The sequence below is a fragment of the Heteronotia binoei genome, chromosome 13 (genome assembly GCF_032191835.1).
Source record: "Heteronotia binoei isolate CCM8104 ecotype False Entrance Well chromosome 13, APGP_CSIRO_Hbin_v1, whole genome shotgun sequence".
Classification (NCBI taxonomy): domain Eukaryota; kingdom Metazoa; phylum Chordata; class Lepidosauria; order Squamata; family Gekkonidae; genus Heteronotia; species Heteronotia binoei.
Genome location: NC_083235.1, coordinates 50,743,541 through 50,764,590, shown reverse-complemented (window position 1 = coordinate 50,764,590; position 21,050 = coordinate 50,743,541). Strand labels below are relative to the sequence as shown.

At 43.3% G+C, this 21,050-nt stretch overlaps 1 protein-coding gene across 3 annotated transcripts in view; it reads left to right on the top strand.

Annotated features, from left to right (window-relative positions):
• The first annotated feature begins 462 nt into the window (after window positions 1-462).
• The window catches only part of WIPI1 (WD repeat domain, phosphoinositide interacting 1), a 56,883-nt gene continuing 36,295 nt past the window's right edge, over window positions 463-21,050 (top strand). Inside the window, exons 1-2 of one of the 3 annotated variants that reach the window (XM_060253085.1) lie at window positions 463-696; window positions 11,023-11,105. In XM_060253085.1, coding sequence (XP_060109068.1) covers window positions 629-696; window positions 11,023-11,105 — 151 coding nt within the window. In that variant the 5' untranslated portion in view covers window positions 463-628. Of the gene's footprint in view, window positions 701-11,022; window positions 11,106-21,050 lie in introns of all 3 variants that reach the window. The other 2 variants (XM_060253084.1, XM_060253086.1) reach the window with 2 other exon arrangements.

The following is a 21,050-nucleotide window of genomic DNA, read 5'->3' as shown; positions in this document are numbered from 1 at the left end:
TAATCCTGAAGCTGTCCTGCTAAAGTAGCTATCCCACTTAAATCAGTAGGATAATAACTGTACATAAGGAGATGGAAAATTACAAAAGTCCACGGTAATTAGTGAAATAATCAGATTTTCATTAAAAAGAACCAAAAGAAAGCAGTTCAAATCATTAATGTTCCTGTTCACAAACATAGCTGGAGACCATGAGGAGCCTTTTCGCAAGCAGGCATTAAGAAAAACGCGGACAGCAGGACTCAAACCACCTCCCACCTGCCGCCCACCGCTGACACTATTCCAGTCTGATGCAACCATCACAACAGAGCCACGTGGCCCCCGGTTTCCTCCTCTCTAGCCAGTGGCCGCAAGCCCTGTTGGCGTCGGGGCGGGGCTTGCTGCTTGTCGCCATTGAGGCCTGTCGCCAGCCCCCGTGGGGCGGGGCGAGATGGCTAGGTAGAGCCTCCGCCATCCAATAGGAAAAGGAGGTGAGACAAATGGTACAGCCCTCAGGTCAGTGGTGGCTGTACGAGTCGTAGTTGCATCTGTTTTGGGCAGGAACCTGAGAGCAGTGACAAGGAGGGCTCCTTCCCATCTCCCGGTGGGAGGATCGGGTGAGGGACGAAATCGAGGCCGGCGATTTGGCGCTATGGAGGCTGCAGCTGGAGAGGGGGAGCCCGAGGCGCTGAGTTGTTTCTCCTACAACCAGGATTGCACGTACGTAAGTAGGGATAGAAGAGAGGAGGGCCAACTCCTCTTTCTTCCTCCGACCTCGCTCTCGCGCAGCTTTCTGGGTGAAAAGAAAATCCAAAATCAAGATTAAAACCATCCTTCCCTCTTTGATTGCTGTTGGGAGTAGGCAATGGGCAAAGAAAAATGAAGGCGCTTAAAAAAACAAACAAACAGTGGCTCCTTTTATGTAGATCTGCAAAAGGTCTCTGTCTTTTAGAGGTATTATATTCCGGAAGAGCTTCTCGCTGTGTTTAAATTTTTTAGAAGGAGGCAACGCCCTTGTCTCCCCCCCCAGTCGTTTAACAGAGAATACAGCTTAGCTTTTTTAAGGTATTGGACCTATAGGATGGACTTTCTCTAACCTTCAGAGTTTTCCTTTGAGGAGATGATGGTAATATCTGTTCGATCTATGTATTGGTCACCATGCGAGTATTTTTTATAAAACTCTTCAAGGGCTTGGCGCTGTACATGAACTTGTTAAAAAGAACTAACTTTGCCTTCCACTTTATAATTAAAATTTTACAGTTGTGGTGGTCACTTTAGTTTATTTTGATTAATTGGTTTGTATCCTCTGAACATATCTGTTCTGTTGACTTACTATAGCATCTCCTGGCTGCTGCTGTTCTTCTCAACACTACCATAAGGGGACTGTTGTTTGTGCTGTAAGTGGTTAATGGTATGTTTGTTATTCCCTTATGCCCCGCAGTTCCTGTGGGCTGTGGAGTTGAACTTACTGACAGTTGGATTCCTTCAAGTCCTATAATTCTCAGCTTTTCAGCAGGTCAAGAATAGGCTTGTATTTCCAAAAAAAGGGTTGGTGTTTCTCTTTCAGCATTGTCCAGCATTGGCTGACAGTTCTATGATTTATGGTTTTCCTTCTGTCCTAATGTCACCTTTGCGGACCAAGTGTCAAGAAAAAGGAAACTAATTTAATAACAGGAAATGTCGTCATGGTATGATCACAGGTTGCCCTAGTTCTTAAAGTATGGTTTCAGTTGCTCAACTTCTTTTGCTGGAAAGCTGAACAGCAAAGCAACTGCAGTGGACATCTCAAAAGAAGAAAGTTTAAATGAAGACTTTGTAACCTATTTATAGCCTATAAATATACAAGGCCTTTTATTGCTGCCTGTTTATTCGGGAAGCCATAACTAGTCCAGCTCTCTGATTTTTTTTGAATTACCAATGCTCTTTTAAAAAATGCATAAAAATATTCTACCCATATAAGTCTTTCCTATAGAAACCTAGTGTTGCTGTAGCTGCTCCTACAGTGCAGTGGGGGGAGTCCACATGGCATCTTTTCCTGCTGCAGTCCCCATGGTGACCCTTTCCTCTTCCCTACATTGTGGGTGGGGTAGACTTTCCTGACTCTTTAAACATGGGAATTGACATACTGATATACCATTATATTGCTATGTCAGCTGCTGATTTAAAAATAAGCTGCAAAGCCCCCTGGTGCCATGGGGGGGGGGGAGGAATGGATGTCATGCAGACTGGTGCAGGGAAGATGGTTGCAATGTGAGTAGAAATACGGAAATTCAGAATTTTCCACCTGCACAGCAGCCAGCTTGGCTTTTCTACCATCTTTCCAAAAACCCAAGTGGTGCACAGAGCAGCACAGTGCTGTGTGAAAGCAGAGGAAAAAACCCTCTTCCCAACGCCCTCAAATTTGAGACAAATCACCCATGTGGAAAAGGTCTTTATATCCAGTAGCCATAGTACCTAAATGGTACATTTTTTCATATACATTTCACTAATCATTCATATTGTCCCCTGAGACCCTGATATGTGTTCCTCTACCTTTGGAGGCTACATGGCAACTAGTTTTAGAGTCTTCTGTGTTCTGCACCCCAATTGTGCAAACTTCTCCGTAGACATATTTGCCTAACAATACTCTGTAACTTCTAGATGTCAGGAGGAATGGGAAATAGAGTGTTCTTTTAATTTATATTTTTTTACCCTTTGTGGTTTTTGGATTGTGGACTGCTTTTGGGGTGGGGAGAAGTGGCATGTGTGCCATATAAATATGATGGGAAATCTCTTTGCTTTTAGCTGAAACCAATAGACATCTCTTAATAAAAAGAAACCAAGGGACATCTCATAATAAAAAGATAGCAATAGGTTTAAAATGAGATATTTAGCTTTAGGGTGTAGTGAATACAAGTTAAATTGTTTAAAATGTTTTCAGTTGGCATGATGATTCTTATTTACTCTAGTTTCAGAGTCAGTAGGTGAACATATGAACATATGAAGCTGCCTTATACTGAATCAGACACTTGGTCCATCAAAGTCAGTATTGCCTTCTCAGACTGGCAGCAGCTCTCCAGGGTCTCAAGCTGAGGTTTTTCACACCAATTTGCCTGGACCCTTTTTTGGAGATGCCGGGGACTGAACCTGGGACCTTCTGCTTCCCAAGCAGATGCTCTACCACTGAGCCACTGTCCCTCCCCTGGACACAAGAGGAGAGATTGCTCCTTATATATTCATCAGATATTCTAAGACAGAATTCTACAGAAGATAAGAACATAAAATAAGCCATGTTATATCAGGCTGATGGCCAATAGCCCATACATTCTAACAGTGTCACACAATGGCGAAAAAAAACAGGTGCCATCAGGACTGGTCCACCTACAGGGCTAAACTCCAGAAGTCCTCACACTGTTGCCCCCCCCCCCCCCCCGGCACCAAGAATACAGAGCATCACTTCCGCACACATTGTGTTCCATCTATACCTTGTGGCTAATAAATCAAGATGAATCATAAAATCACAGAGTCTGATGGGATCTCCATGGTCATCTAGTCCAACCCTCTGTATAATGCAGGCAATTCACAAATACCCCCCCCCCCCCACATCTTTAGTGACCCCATGCCTAGAAGATGGAACGAATGTCCAGGATCCCCAGCCAAACTGGCTTGGCAAAAAGTGTTGCCTGACCTCAGAGCAGCAATCAGCATTTCCATGGACCTGTAAGAAAGGGCCGCAAGAACTAAGCACAGATGCAGCCCTTCCTGCCCTCCTTTCCATGATTTGCCTAAGTTCACAGAATCAGCATTGCTGTCAAATGGCCATTTAGCCTCTGTTTAAAAACCTCCAAGAAAGGAGAGCCCACCACCTCCCAAGGAAGTTTGTTCTACTGAGGAACCACTTTGTCAGGAAGTTCTTCCTAATGTGTAGCCGAAAACTCTTTTGATTTAATTTCAACCTGTTGGTTCTGGTCCAACCTTCTGGGGCTACAGGATACAATTCCACACCATTCTCTATATGACAGCCTTTCAAATACCTGAAGATGGTGGTCATTTCACCTCTCAGTCGTCTCCTCTCCAGGCTAAAAATACCCAGTTCCTTCAACCTTTCCTCTCGGGATTTGGTCTCCAGACCCCTCGCCCTCTTCTGGACACATTCCAGCTTGTCTATATCCTTCTTAAATTGTGGTGCCTAAAACTGAACTCAGTACTCTAGGTGAGGTCTAACCAGAGCAGAGTAAAGGGATGCCGTCACTTTGTGTGATCTGGACACTATACTTCTGTTGATACAACCCTAAATTGCATTGGCATTTTTAACTACCACATCACACTTGTGACTAATGTTCATTGTATGGTCCACTAAGATTCCTAGATCCTTTTCACACATACTACTGCCAAGAAATGTCTCCCCCATCCTACAGTTATGCATTTGAGTTTCCCTACCTAAATGCAGACCTTTACATTTATCCCCATTAAATTTCATTTTATTTGTTTTAGTCCAGTTTTCCAGCCTGTCAAGATCATCCTGTATCCTGACTCTGTCTTCTACTGTATTTGCTACCCTCCCACTGTAGTATCATCTACAAATATAATATACATTTCATCCATTCCTTCTTCCAAATCATTATTAAACAGATATTAAACAAAACAAGTAGCCATGTTAATCTGTCTGTAGCAGTAGAAAAGAGTAAGAGTCAGTAGCATCTTAAAGACCAACAAAATTTATGGTAGGGTATGAGATGCTGAAGCTGAAGCTCAAATACTTTGGCCACCAAATGAGAAGGGAGCACTCCCTGGAGAAGATCCTGATGCTAGTAAAGACAGAAGGCAAAAGAAGAAGGGGACGGCAAAAGATGAGATGGCTAGACAGTGTTACTGATGTAACAAACACGAATCTGAGCAAACTTCGGAGGATGGTGGAAGACAGGAGGGCCTGGCGTGACTTTGTCCATGGGGTCGCAAAGAGTTGGACTCGACTGTGCGACTGAACAACAACAAAATGATCTTTTATGAGTCACTGCTCACTTCTTCAGCAGTAACTTATAGTAGTGCATACCCTACCACAAATTTTGTTAGTCTTTAAGGCACTACTGGACTCTTACTCTTTTCCACTTGTGACTATCTTTAATAACGTATTCCACCAACTTACCCAATATCAATGTTAGACTGACAGGTTTGTAATTTCTAGGTTCTCCACTGGAACCTTTTTTTTTGACGATATTGTTACATTAGCTACCTTCCAGTCCTCAGGAATGCAGGCAGATTTTAATGATAGATTGCATATTTTTGTTGGGAGATCCACAAGTTCACATTTGAGTTCTGAAAGATGTATGCCATCTGGGTCTGATGATCGGTCAGTTTTTAATTTGTCCGTCAGTCATAGGACCTCCTCTATTTTCACCTCAGTCTGATTCAGTTCATTCTCAGTACGCCTGAAATTGGCAATTTTGAAGTGGGTGAGCACCTACCATCTTTGATAGTGAAGACAGAGGCAAAAAATGCATTCAGCTTCTCTGCCATTTCCCTAACATCCTTTAGTAATCCTTTTACTCCTTGGTCATCTAAGGATCCCACTGCCTCCCTGGCTGGTTTTCTGCTTTTAATTTATTTGAAGAAATGTCTGTTGTTTGTCTTTATGTTTTTTGCAATATGTTTCTCATGATCCTTTTTTGCCTGTCTGATCACCAGCTTGCATTTTATTTGCCACAGCCTGGGCTCCCTTTTATTTTCCTCACTTGGACTAGCGTTCCACAGCTTAAAGGAATCCTTTGTTTTTACTTCTTCCATTACTTGTTTGTTAACCCTGCAGGTGTTTTTAAATACCCATTTGTATTTTTCCTAACCAGTACTCCCTATAAACCGTGGAGTCTTGTGAGCAAAAATTCTACTTCGTGACTACTGGCCTTAAAGTTGTGAGCTACTGCATAAAGTAGTTTGCTCTGAGGTCATTTTTCCTGAGCTAAGACAAAAATGTGTGAGTTGGAGGCTAAAAAGCTGTGAGCTAGCTCACACTAACTCAGCTTAGAGGGAACACTCTTCCTAACCTGTAGTATACATTTAATCTGAGCTTCCAGAATTGTAGTCTCCAAGCTTAGATACAATTATCATCATTTCTGAAACTGACTGAAGGTCTGTCTTAACAATAGCCAGACAAATATCTCTGGCATTTCTTACGTGTAAGTCATAATGAAGATATCTAAGACTGGTTGATTGTTCAATAGTTGCTTAGGAATAGGGAAAATAAAACCACATGACCAAGGCTGTGAACGTTGCTTTTCTTTAAAAAACAGAATGAATCATGATCCAATTGTTTAATTAGTGTTCAGGTAAATGTGTCTAATTTAGAATGGAAATGCTGTTGTCTAAAGGAGAGAGTCTTCCTCCTTGGCAAGAAGATGGAGCAGCTGCAATTCACCACAAAGAGACTCCTGTGTTTGCCTATTTAGTTGCCAGATATGCCTGCTTCGAGCCAAACTAAGGTTTTTGGGTGAATTAGGGTCCAATAAGCTGACTGTATCTTCATAGTACAGCTCTCATTGGAGCAGCCCCATTATATACCCTCTCAATTATACTGATGCAGTTTTTATGACTCATTTTTAGTAGAGAGCCCTTTGCCACAGAATTGGAAATCTAAAGTGTATAACCCTAGTCATCATAGCGTTTGTCTTCTCAGGAACAGTACAAACTAAGGCACTCATTCCTGTTTTGTAGATGAAGAACTGAGTCTGGTATACTGACTTCACTAAAGCCATATGATGAATCCAGAGGGCACCAGAGCCTAGGTGTTCTCCACTCTATAACTATGCCATGGCATCATAATTACTGTTCCTGTTTAAGGCATACTGGGTAATTCACCAGTCAGATGTTATCAATAGACTTCCTAATATTTGACTACAGTATTCCCTGAATGCTACTGTGTAGGTGGCAGCATATCTTCTAAGTTTCATTATAGTGTCATTTGCTAGTATCCACTGATCTCCTGATAATCTTGTTCCTGAGGATCAATGGACCCTTAGGAGAAGCATGGGAACAAGGAGGGGGTCTTCAGGGAGAGAGGAGATTCATCAGAAATCGCCGTCCCCCATTAACAGAACTCAGATCCCCTTGACTCTTTGGAATATGTGATTGGATAAAGGGCAGCAGGACTTTTGGTGATCTAATAAAATTAATATTTCAAATATTTGACCAGTCAGTTGCTTAGATCTTTTTTTTTTGTCAGCCCTGCTTTTTTAAAACATTTAGTTGAGTGTTGCGTGCCTTGCAGGAGTGGGCTTGCTTTATAGTCCTGGGAGTGACCAGTGGGCTTGCTTTGTAGTCCATAGTAACATGCCCAATCCAGTAGAAATTAAGGGGATTTTTGATCAATAAATGGCCTAATAACATAAAGCGAATCGTTGACTTTAGAGTCAGTGCTGAACTTTCATTACAAAATGGTTGTATTTTATGAGGTACACATCAACTACTTGCAGCCTATGTTTATACATCAGAAGTTTATACTCCAGAAGAGTTGTAGCCTGTGTTTATATACCTTGCCCATGATATACATCAAAGAATTGTACAGGCTAAATAACAATTTCAGGATTTGTATTAGTGGCCTGGGATGAAATCTCAAGTGGAAGCAGCCATTAAGGCTGTTGTTACGTGTGAGTTACATGGTAAGGCAGCAGTAACACACCCAGCACCATTGCAGCCAGTCACATTACCACATTCTGCATGGGAAAAGGTTGCAGCTGATATTGTTTGTCCTTTTGATGCTGCCTCCATTGATTGTCATTATGCTATTACCTCCATGGATTATTTTAGTAAGTGGACAGAGATGACATTTATGTCACAAAGCTACTTCTGCTGCTTTGATCAAAATTTTGGCTGCAGCTTTTAGTAGGGAAGGGGATCCTAAAGAAAATGTGGTTGCTGTTCAAGGCGTATAGGAGATGAGAGTTTGAAAAGTAGATGGAGTAGTAGGTCTTGACCATAGGTTTTTGTCCAAATAAGTTCTCTGTGTGTATCTCATTAATAGTTATTCTCTTCCCATGTTTGAGCACCGGTAAGTGCACACGAGGCATAGCCAGATCCAGTCTCCCACATAATTGATAGGACTAGATTTGCTATGGATGCAGAGGTCAGATTAGGTTCAGATCTGTAAAATACCAAGGATCTTCAGCTACTCTTAGAAAAGAATTAAGGCTGACTGTTCGGATCAGAATTACACGTACAGAAATATCGCATAGTGAGGTCCTTCCTGACTATATCACTTTAAACTCTAGATAGAGGATGATATGTTTGAATTGTTCCTCGTATAGAAAAGTGAGATATAAAAATTTTAAATAAAACAAAAACTTATTGCACTTATAACAATGGTACATCAGGGCACAGTGAACATGGGACTGTTCCTCCTGATACATTAACTTTTCAGAGGCAGGGGTTTTAAAACTGAACAGGCTAGGCAGGGCTGTATTGCATGGTATATCTTGAGAAGTCTGGTGTAATTTCTTTATAGTTTTCTCTACACTTATTGACATCTGTTTCAAATATGGACTGATAGAATATGGAGGAAAAGGACATTTAACACAGATTATGTTTAGTTGCATTGTGAAATGCTAAATTGTGGAACAAAAATATATTATGATCAGGTTGGATCATGGACTACCCATGGCACACTAGATACAATGGCAGCCTCGTTTGGTATGTCGCAGTTGAGCTGTACCTATCTGGATCTGTTTCATTAACAAAAGCTATTTTTGGTTGCATTACATTTTTTCCTTTACTGGTTGGTTTTTATTTCCAGATCACAACTTGGCAGATTGCATGTTATTTTATTGAGCATCTGGATATCTTTATGTAATATTTTCTTACAGTTTAAGTTGACAGTAAATAGGGAGTGGTTATTTAACATATCAGCAAAGTACACACTTTATTTAAGAATTTTTCCCTGCCTTATCTCCTTGGACTAGGCATTTTAAGAAGTGAAAGTTGTAATCACTTTTGCAGCTACCACTGTCTCTGGTAAGAATATGCTGGGAACCAGAGTAGGCCCATATCTGCAGTGTGCACAAATTATAGGGGTATAGGGCAGGGTATAAATCGCAAATTAAATTAAATATGTGTTTATTGCTTCTCCAGCCTCCTTCAAAACTTTATGATTAATGTATTTAGTACAGGGGGGTTACAGCTTTTTCCCACCCACCCTTCTTTCTGTCAGTCCTGCCATAGGCATTAAGCCACCAATTTTTGTTAGCTGTGAAGACTGTCTCTAGTTTTCATGTTGTCCCCAAACACAGTAGTTTTCATACTGCTGGAATGATATTTTTGGCGTACCTTCCAGAGTTGGTGTAAGCATTACTGCAAGTATATTATATATAAAATCTATAAAAGCATTTTGACAGCTACTTTTGCGCTGTTATTATTAAGTAGGACAATACCCCACACCTAACCCACAGAACATTCAGTATGCCAAACTTTTCATTTTTACATTGTGCCAACTCCCAGATTCACATTTGTAGCCAGATTGGTGATGCTGCAGAAGAGCCAGGTAGCTGTAACATCTGGTAACCTTTCCATTTATGTTCTAACCAGCTTTCCCCCATGTATTGTGTAGGAGTTGGGTGCATGTTTCTGATTCTGATAAGCCCTGGTTTTGTTGCTAGTGCTGCGTTAATTGGGATCTCTAGTGGTTGGTTCAGAGATGTTTTGCTACAGAACATGTCTTCATTTTCCCAATTACCTTTTCATTGGTGATCTCAACCAGAAATTTTGAAAAGTAGGAAAATTTGCTTGTAAATGACAGGTGTTTCTGACAGGTGGAGATGGCAACTGCTTGTTGTTTGCAGTCTTTATTTGTGCAAATCCATGTATTTGTATCGCTGAACAAAGAAAAGCCAGTAGCAAATGGATTTAATCTGCATGTTGTGTCTATACTTCTTGTCTTCAGTTTTCATTCATCTTGGGATATTTTAAACTAGTTGTCAAATTAAAACTTTACGTTACAACTGTTTAGCTCAAGCAAGTCAGTATGACAGAAGTATGTAGATAACACTTTGTACCAGTTCAGTTGCTCTGGTAAATGGAAGCCTTCTTTCTGTTTCTGGTGAGCTCTTCTCTGACAAAAAGGTACATATATAATTTGTTTTTCAATAGGGATGCCTTGTCTTAGCTCAGCATCCTGAACTTTGAGCAAACCACCCTTTCTTTGAAGTCTGGCTTTTCTCTTTGGGGCCAAATTGTATTTGACATTGGGAACCTGTGCTTGGATCCCCTGATGTGACATTTAGCCTTAAAATAGCTGAGGAGGATGATTTCGGATTGTGGCTCTGATGCTGAGAAGGGAGATTACCTATTCCAGTCTGTTCTGTTTTCCTTATTGAAAGTGACGCCCTCCCCTCTGCATGCAGCCCTGTACCTAAATTGTAGTTAAAACCAGTTTGCACAGAGGATAATTTTGTGCGGTTGTGCATATATGGAGAAAAATTTAAAAGACTCTCCTTTTTCCTGTGTCCCTATAGTACTCTCTTCCATACTAAATGTAGTGGAAACTTCTCAGAGATTTTGGGCAAATACTAAATTGGTTCTCTTGTGTTCTGTGTCTGCCCAGGTACAGAATTTAGTATTGTCTGCCTAATTCAGCATCCTGAGATTTTTTTTCTTTCTTTCTAGCCAGTTGTTAGGTGTTAACAATTACAAAGGCAGGACTGAAACTGTATTGGCAAGCCCTGATAAAACTTTTGGTAGTTAAGACTAAAGGGGTGGTGGCTTCACTGCTGATTGTATGCTGTTTAAACGTCAGCTGAAGTCCACGTCATGACTCCCTCTGCATGATTAATGATCACTGAAGGCACTAGATGACACTTGGCAGAGCGCCAGTATTAAGGGCAGAACCACAGTATCTTGTGTTGCTCTTTGACTCTTCCCATTGTCTTTATGGACCCTTTTGACAAGTTATATCTTCTGCTCTCCTTTTTTTGTTTTACAAACTCATCTTTTGCTAAGCATTTTCAGATTCTTCAATGTTTGGAAGTTTGCTGATGCAGAATATAACTGAGTTGGTATGTCTCTAATGACTGTTATCTTCTACAGTTCCCTAGCAATTGGAACCAAAACTGGATACAGACTCTTTTCCTTGAGTTCTGTAGAGCAGCTGGATCAGGTCCATGAAAGCAGTAAGTCTGTTTTATTTTCCATTCATTAGAGTATTGGTAGATGATGTGGTTTGTTCTTCATTGCAGCATTTTAATCTGCCTCCAAGGAGCAATTCCATTTCTTAAGAGCATAACATAAGAGAAGCCATGTTGGATCAGGCCAATGGTCCATCCAGTCCAACATTCTGTGTCACACAGTGGCCAAAAAACCCAAGTGCCATCAAGAGGTCCACCAGTGGGGCTAGAAGCCCTTTCATTGTACCCTCCCCCCCATGCACAAGAATACAGATCATCACTGCCCCAGACAGAGAGTTCCAACAGTAAGCTGTGACTAATAGCCACTGATGGACCTCTGCTCCATATGCTTATCCATTCCCCTCTTGAAGCTGTCTATGCTTTTAGCCGCCTCCACCTCCTGTGGCAGTGAATTCCACATGTTAATCACCTTTTGGGTGAAGTACTTCCTTTTATCATTTCTAACCCAACTGCTCAGCAATTTCATTGAATGCCCATGAGTTCCTGTATTGTGAGAAAGGGAGAAAAGTACTTCTTTCTCTCCCGTCTCTATCCCATGCATTATCTTGTTAACCTCTATCATGTCACCACACAGTCAATGTTTCCCCAAGCGTTTTAACCTTTCTTCATAGGGAAAGTGTTCCAACCCTTTAATCATTCTAGTTGCCCTTTTCTGCACTTTTTCCAATGCTATATCTTTTTTGCGGTGCGGTGACCAGAACTGTACACAGTACTCCAAATGAGACCGCACCATTGATTTATACAGGGGCATTATGATACCGGCTGATTTGTTTTCAGTTCCCTTCCTAATAATTCCCAGCATGGTGTTGGCCTTTTTTTATTGCAATCACACACTGTCTTGACATTTTCATTGAGTTATCTACCATGACTCCAAGATCTCTCTCTTGGTTAGTCTCTGCCAGCTCATACCACATCAACTTGTATTTATAGCTAGGATTTTTGGCCTCAATGTGCATTACTTTGCACTTGGCTGCAACCTGTGTTGTGTTCAAACTGTGCTAGATGCAGTTGTGTTGAAGGGACAGTCACAAAACACATAACAAAACAGTACTGGAAATTCTCATTCTCAGCACAACCACATTCAAAGCTGAACACCAATTGGCAGTAAGTTCAAGAAGATTAAATGCACAGCTGTGCAAACTTCATCCACTTCCAGAGATCAGTTTGATGTTTTCAAATTTCCCAAAATTGAATCTGCAAAACAAATAGGCATGATCACTCCTGAAGATGCTCATTTGTGCATTTATGTAGATTTTTGGTGGGGAGGAGAAGAGGATGAGCTTAGCAGGATGAATGAGATGTAAAGCCATGACTTTGTGCCATTGAAGATGTGTCTAGCTGGCCCAGATCAAACTGTGTGAAGTTCCAGAGAGGCCAACAAGATAGTTCCTGAAACAAATTAAAGGGATTGTAGGTTGCCAGTTTTTTATTATTATGATATATGAACATACACCAAGACATTACTGAGTTCTTATAAATAAAACTTCCCATATTCTTTAAAGTTGTAACACATCATAACCACCCTTAAATTAGTCAATTTCATTAGGTGGAAAATTTTGTGCATTTCAAATCCACTCATCAATTGTGGGGCTTGGGTCAGATTTCCAGTGGTGTGCAAATACTAATTTAGCAGCTGTTAGCATTTGTGAAATTAAGTGTTGCTTATCTTTCTGGAACATAGCTGTATAGACTGGTAATATAACTTGAACTAAAAAAGGGAAATCTACAACCAAACTACAAATACTCTACAACAGAGGACCAATAAGTTTGTGCTTTGCAACATGACCACCGTATATGCAGTTACAATAGCAATATCATGCACGTTTCTATAGATTTTTAGTTATTTTATGTGGTAACAAATGCCATTGTTACAATATTTTTATTGAATCTTCTTCGAAAATGTCATAACTGAAATCCTTCTTCTACTTTGATTAGAATGAATAGAGACATTAACTTTCAAATCTTTTGCATTTTGGAAAGTATATTCTCCTAGTTTTTGCTTATCTCTTTAAATTTTGTCAAACGTCTTATACCTGAGCCTTTATGTATACACTTAGTCAAAAAACTCCTTACGTTGCAAATATTCAAACCCGTTAATATTACCATTGCTGGTTCAATAGACTTCTTGGAGTATTGCCTGCAATCAATCAGTTATATGTATCTATATTATATAGTTCCCATTTCACTGTAGAACTAAGTTTAAAATTTTGCAGGATATTTAAATCTCTTACTGCAGATGCTAATGGCAAAATATTGGATGATTGATAGTTTTTTATATCATCTGCAGAAGACCATTTAAAGTCCAGTTTTCCATATGATAGACAGTATTTTCTAAGTGCTTATTCAACCACAGAAAGGTTGTCAAAGGAATTCTAACATGATATTGTTCTTTAGCCACTTCTGACAGATCTTGATTTCCAGCTATCCAGCTATCAATTTGGCTGCCAGCTGGACTCCTGTTAATTTTTCTGTGAGCTTATAGCTGTGTAACTGGTTTGGGGTTGCATATCTGAGGCATATCTGAGGTTTTCATTAAATCTCCGGATCTGCTAAATCAGCTGCTGGTCACACACCAAGTTTATTTATGTTACACTGTAAATACATGCTATTTCCTTGCCTACCTCACAGAGCATCCACTGGTATTAAACAATATTATGATAAGTAGTCTGGAACAAAGAAATTACTGTTAAAACTTGCAAAGACTAAATGTTTATGTTAAAATTTACTCTTACCTGATGTGAACAAAGACAGGTGTCTGAAATCATAATAGCAGGCTCCATTTTCTTTAATTCCTAACAAAGGATGTATATGAAGATGGCGGCGAGCCGAGGAGCTCCGTGCTAAAGCTCCGCGCTAGGCTCCAACTATATAATAAAACAACACATTCCAGAACGCTAGAACGCTGGAAACGCCATCTATAACATCGTAATTACATATACCAAAGATAAGCTACACTTTCGGCGAGTTAAATTGCGGCTGCTGTGAATAGACTAGACTGAAAGTGCCTACCAACGAGGGCCGAGAAGACCGAGACGACCCGGTCGTAGCCCCGGTCCCCAGCTTCAACATTCGGACGCCGGAGACGGTGTGACTGGAGGTGCGAACTGGAGGGGTGGACTGGCTCGGGCTGATCCGCGCCGTCGGCTGACGACACCGACGACTGGCGGTTGCGGGCGAGCGAGGACAGCTGTGGCGGCGAGAGGCGGTGAGAGGCGCTGAGACCGGAGCGTGCAGGCCGAGGCGGGCTGAGACCGGAGTGTGCAGGCCGAGGCGGGCCGACAGCTAGCGGGGCTGACGACCGGCAGCTGCGGACGCCTGCGAGCGGAGACGGCTGGGAGGCTGGGGCGACAGAGCTGAGGCAACAGAGCCCACAGACTGCCTGGTTGGGGACCGTCTGCCTGAGACCCATCTACTCGAGCAGCCATCTCGCCGGTGAATCCGCTGGAGATTGCATGAGGCAGGGAGGCGAGGCGAAGTGGAGAGTGTGAAGAACACTGAGGACTGTTAAGAGTGGCATTTTGGTTGAGGAGACTGTGGCGCCAGGGTGTTTGGAGTCAGTGGTGGATGAGGTAGGGAGGGGCGAAGTACCAAGGTAGCTAGTCTACCAGCGGGACGACGGCCCCCCCTTCCCCCCCCTCCCTGCTCCTCTTTTCCCCTCTCTCCCTAGTGGAACTGTTAACACCTGGAGAGTGAGCTGAGGACGCCCAGTGGGAGAAAGGGTGAACTACAACGCACCCGGTAACTGAGTTATCAGGACAGCAACCGCACGGCTGCGGGTAACAGGGAGGACTAGTACCCCTCTGGAACCCTGAGCTGGGTGGAGGCTGCCTGAGCTCTCAGACTCTCCCACCCCCCAACAGGAACTTCAATGAGAGCGTCAATACCACCAATTATAAGAACTATGCAATACCATCTAAGAGAGAATAAGACTGAGATCCAATACTCTCCTCTGCCACTTTATACCTTGCACTTTAGACTCTATCGCCTTGCACCTTCCTGGGCACTACCGCACTTTGGACTTTGCCGCCTTGCACTTTTTGGACCTTTGATACTGCTGCACTTTAGCTTTTTAGAGCCCTATAATATAAGGAGTGGAATTTTGCACTTTAACACTTTACATCTACTACTCCGTACTCTATATACAGCAGCACTTTACTTGCCGAGTTCTGTCACCATCAGTCGACGAATAGGGTCCACCACAGAAGATGACTGCCCTGGGGATTCCAGTACTCCTGGGGAGGGGAAAGTATGAGGGTGGGAGCAGGCAGTTTTATAAGCGAAGGAGGCTGAGACATGAGAGTGCTCGACCTCCTTCCAGCCTGCGTCTCATCCCGACGGTGACAGGTAGTGGGACCAGACGAATCTACTCGCCTCCGTCACTGGTGTTATGCAATGCCAGGTCCATTAATAACAAGACCGGCGTCCTCCGGGACTTTTTACTGGAGCAAGATGCGGACCTGGCTTGCGTGACCGAGACCTGGGTGCGAGATGGGGAGACCGTGGCTCTCGCCCAGATGACCCCCCCAGGTTACTCGGTCTTCCACCAGTCCCGGACTAGCAGGTGGGGGGGAGGAGTGGCACTACTCATACGAGAGGCTTACTCCTTTAGGGCTCTCCCGACCCCGGAGATTCCGGGCATTGAATGTGCCGGCCTGATGTGGGACGTTGGGGAGGGGTTGGCGATTTGGCTGGTGTACCGACCGCCTAACGCACCAGCCGTTGCCTTGCCATCCCTGGTGGAGGCCGCGGCGGGCTGGGCGTTGGAGTACCCAGGGCTTCTGGTCTTGGGCGACTTCAATGTCCATGCCGACGACGCGGCCTCCAGCCAGGCGATGGATCTGGTGTCATCCATGGCGACACTAGGACTCTCCCAGGTTGTTACAACGCCCACTCATCCGGCGGGACACATGTTAGACCTGGTCTTCGCGGCAGGAGTACAAGTGAACGACATTGCAATGGAAGCAGTGCCATGGTCGGATCACTTTGCCCTCAAGGCTCGTGTGGATATGCCACCCCAAACCCGTTTAGGCGGAGAGCATATTTTGGCTCGCCCGCGGAGCCTGATGGACCCGGAACGGTTCCTGACGGCTCTGCGGGATACCTGGCCCACGGGCGATTCCCTGGAGGCTCTGGTTGAGTCCTGGAATGATGGACTCTCCAGGGCTATCGAGGAGATCGCGCCTAGGCGTCCTCTGCGCCCCCGCCTCAAACCGTCTCCCTGGTTTAACCAGGAATTGCGGCAATTGAAGCGGGACCTCAGACAACTAGAGAGGCTATGGCGGCGTACTCGAGACGAAGTGACCCGAACATCTTATAGAGATAGGTTGAAGACCTATGAGATGGCAATCAAATCCGCAAAGAAGACATACTTTGCGGCTAAGATTGCGTCCGCAACTTCACGCCCGGCACAATTGTTTGAAGTAATTCGAGATTTGACTACTCTGCCCCAGGGCAGACCAAATTCTAGTGAATTGGAAATAGGCTGTGAGGCTTTTGCGAACTACTTTGCGGACAAGATCGCATCGACCTCCCCGTCAACTTTGAGACAGTTAACACAACCGAGGCCCCAAGCACGTCTTCGGATTATACCCGGGACTGTTTCAGCCCCCTCAGCCTGGAGGAAGTCGACAGGATCCTCTCATCTGCCCGCCCAACAACTTGTAAACTGGACCCATGCCCTTCCTGGCTTATTAAATCTTGCCAGGGGGATCTCAGATATCCTATACGGGATATCATAAACAGATCCCTAACGGAAGGGCTTTTCCCAGCACCACTTAAAGAGGCTGTGGTCTGCCCCCTCCTAAAAAAAAACATCTCTAGACCCGGCCCAATTGGCACACTATAGGCCGGTCTCAAACTTGCCCTTCTTGGGCAAACTTATTGAGAGGGCAGTGGCGAGGCAGTTGCAGACTTTCCTGGAGGACGCTTCCGTCCTTGACCCACTTCAGTCCGGCTTTCGCCCGGGTCATGGGACGGAGACGGTGTTGGTTGCCCTGGTGGATGACCTCCAAAGGCATCTGGATCGGGGTGGCTCGGCGGTACTGATGTTGTTGGACCTATCGGCGGCGTTCGATACGGTCGACCATCAGTTGCTGACTTGCCGCCTCGCCGACGCGGGGATCCAGGGGCTAGCCTTGCAGTGGCTTTCCTCTTTCCTTGAAGGTCGGGGACAAAGGGTCGCGATTGGGGGGGAGCTATCCCAGAGGCGTTCACTTAATTGTGGGGTGCCCCAGGGAGCGGTTCTCTCCCCGATGCTGTTTAACATCTATATGTGACCTCTTGCCCAGATTGCCCGGAGGTACGGGCTGGGGTGCCACCAGTATGCTGATGACACCCAGCTCTATCTACTTATGGACGGCCGACTGGTCTGCGCCCCAGAGAACCTAGATCAGGCATTACAGGCCGTGGCTGAGTGGCTCAGACTGAGTGGACTGACACTGAATCCTGCGAAGACAGAGGTCCTTTGTTTGGGCCGTCGGGGGCCGGAGGGGGAAATCCCCCTGCCAACTTTTGACGGTGTACCGCTGAGGCCGGCGGACAGGGTCAAAAGCCTTGGGGTGCTATTGGAGCCGTCCCTAAAGATGGAGGCTCAGATAGCGGCCACTGCCAAGTCCGCGTTTTTTCATCTTAGACGGGCAAGGCAGTTGGCCCCCTTCCTGGACCCCGACGACCTAGCAACAGTGATCCATGCTACGGTCACCTCGAGGCTGGATTACTGCAATGCCCTCTACATGGGGCTGCCCCTGTGCCGGACCCGGAAATTGCAGCTGGTGCAGAATGCCGCGGCCCGGCTGTTATTGGGCCTCCCAAGATGGGGACACATTCGGCCGGGTCTTCGGGCTCTGCACTGGCTTCCAATAACATACCAGGTCCGGTACAAGGTGCTGGTCATTACCTTTAAAGCCCTATTTGGCCTGGGACCTGCCTACCTGAGGGACCGTCTCTCCCCACACGTTCCCCAGAGAGTACTGAGGTCTGGCACCCAAAATCTCCTTAATATCCCCGGGCCCAAGGAAGTGCGTCTCAAGACAACTCGAGACAGGGCCTTTTCTACAATGGCCCCTATGTGGTGGAACCAGCTACCGGAAGAGGTGAGGGCCCTGCGGGATCTTACTCAGTTCCGCAGGGCCTGTAAGACGACCCTCTTCCGGTTAGCTTACGCCTGACTGGACTAATGTAGCTCTCTAGATATCTGTGATTACCGTATAGTTAATACTAGTTTTAAGGTTTTTAAGGTTTTTAGGTTTTTAAATGTTTGATTTAAATGTAACTATCTTATTCCGATTTTATTGTTTTATTGTTTGTTGTAAGCCACCCTGAGCCACTCGTGGGAAGGGCGGGATATAAATCCTGGAATAAATAAATAAATAAATAAGGAAAAATATTCTAGGTGCCATAACTTGTTAACAATGACAATTGTACATTAGCTGACTGTGAATAGTAGCATCTCATGTTACCCTATGCTTATTTGGAGTGAAGCAACATAATACAATGGTTTGACATAAAAATGCATCTTCCCCCACAAAGGCAAATTTCAAAGTAACACGAGGGAAATCAAAGAAATTTTTTTTGTGAGCCTGGTTCACAGACCCCCCTGAAGCCCGTCCATTGGCACCTTAGGGGTATGTGGACCACAGTTAAGAACTCCTGCTCTTGGTGAAGGCTTTAAACTAGGCTAGACTAGGCTGATGCCATCATACAACTCACAGCACAATCCTATGAAGGGTTACGCCCGCAAGAGGTCACTGAAATCAGTAGTCTTAGACTGGAGTAACTCTGCATAGATTGCATTGTCAGTTAAAGGTAAAGATTTGTCGGCCAGGGCCAAGGTGCCATTTAGTCTGACAGTTTAATATTATGTTGTAATATTATGTTTCCTGTAGGAGCAGCAGCCATAGCTAATCAACAACCCAAACTACAAAAAGGTGTCAAGTGCTATTTTTGACAGAACAGGAGGTTGTTTGGTGACTTGCAGATGGTGGTTCAAAATTCCTTTAGGAAGCAGAATCTTGTGTTCTTTGTGTCAGAAACTAAAGGGGATGTTGGGGAATCAGTTGTGTAAACAACCTCAGCCTATTGCCAAGCGCCAGTGCTGCAAGAGAGATCAGCTCTTGGGGATTGTCAAAAGGCAACAGAATCTTATTCCTAGGGATTGGCACAAATCAGAAAAACTGGGGAAAATAAACTTTAAAGGGACTGCACAAGACAGCTTGAAACAGCTGAATTGTTTTTGTGGCTTTCATGGAGAACAGAAAGCAGGGGTTTAAAGAGACTCAGAATCCGTTTTCTGTTCTATCCACAAACTGGCACAAACTGCTTTAAAAGTTCATGGATGTTCATGATGGTAGACCCACCATGAGCTTCAGTTTGCGAACCACAAACAGGGCAAAATTCATGACAAACTTCATGATTCAGTTTGCACCAATCCCTATTTATTCCTTCTTTTGTAGAACAGAGATTGCACATTCATATCTTAGAAGCTTAAGAAGATTTATTGATTATACAAAAAAAAAATAGAGATTCTTCCAAAAATAGGAGCAGATCATAATCCAATAATGTGGTCTGCGAAACCTATCAAAAAGACCAAGATGGCGAATAAATGAAGATTTACTGCAGAAAGATGGGGTAGTAAAATCTCTGCAAAAAGAGAATAAAGCCTTTTTTCACGTAAATGAAAATGAGGATGTTCAGTACCAATCGGTGTTGGATGCTTATAAAGCGGTAATGAGAGGTATTTTAATCACGTTGAATAGTAAAGACAAAAAAGTTAAAGAGAAACAAATGACAGACATACAGAAGGAGATTCGGAAGAAAGAGAGAGAGCTTATAAAGAGACCGGGGAAAAAGAAGATTTTAAAAGAAATTAGAATTCTACAGGACCAATTAAGACACTTGTTAAATAAAGAAGTAGAATGGAACCTAAAAAGGTTTCAACAAAAATCTTTTGAGAGTGCAAATAAAGCTGAAAAATACTTGGCCTGGCAAATGAAAAGAAAAAGAGAAAATAAAATGGTTAATAAAATTATTTTGGGCAACAAAGAAATTGTTGATCAGGAAGGAATTAAAAGGGAGTTTTATAAGTATTATGCAAATTTGTACAAAAGTCACATGGGGCATAAAGGGAAAATAGATGCCTATTTACAGGAAATTAATGTCAAACCCCTAACCGACAATATGAAAAAGATCTTAAATGACCCAATTGGTAAAGAAGAAATTGAAGCGGCAATTAATTCAATGAAGCCAGGGAAGGCTCTGGGTCCTGATGGTTTTACAGCAAGATATTATAAAGTTCTTAAAGAGACTCTACTTCCAAACCTTCAGAAACTGATGAACAGAATAGATGGGAAGATACCTAATACTTGGAAAGAAGCAGTAATCTCGTTGATACCAAAAGAAGACAGAGATGTGACTAATGTTAAAAATTATAGACCAATCTCATTGTTAAATAACGACTACAAAATATATGCTAGAATTTTAGCGGAACGCCTGAAGCAGCATTTGAACAGTTTTATTAAAGAAGAACAAGCAGGATTTCTCCCCAGAAGGCAACTAAGAGAAAATATTAGAACTGTAATAGATATTATAGAATATTATGAAAAACACCCTGGAAAAGAAGTCGCTTTGCTTTTTGCTGATGCAGAGAAAGCTTTTGATAATGTCCATGGGGACTTTATGTTTGCAGTAATGAAGAAATTGTGATTGGGTGAAGATTTTGTAAGAATGGTAAAGGCAATATATACTGGCCAACAAGCAAGACTTTGTATAAATGCAGATCTGACAGAGGAAATAGCAATCTGTAAAGGAACAAGACAAGGGTGCTCTCTTTCCCCTTTTATATTCATAATGACGTTGGAAATACTACTTATGCAAGTTCAAGAAGATAAGGAGATAGAGGGTTTGAAATTGAAAGGCTTTTTTTACAAATACAGA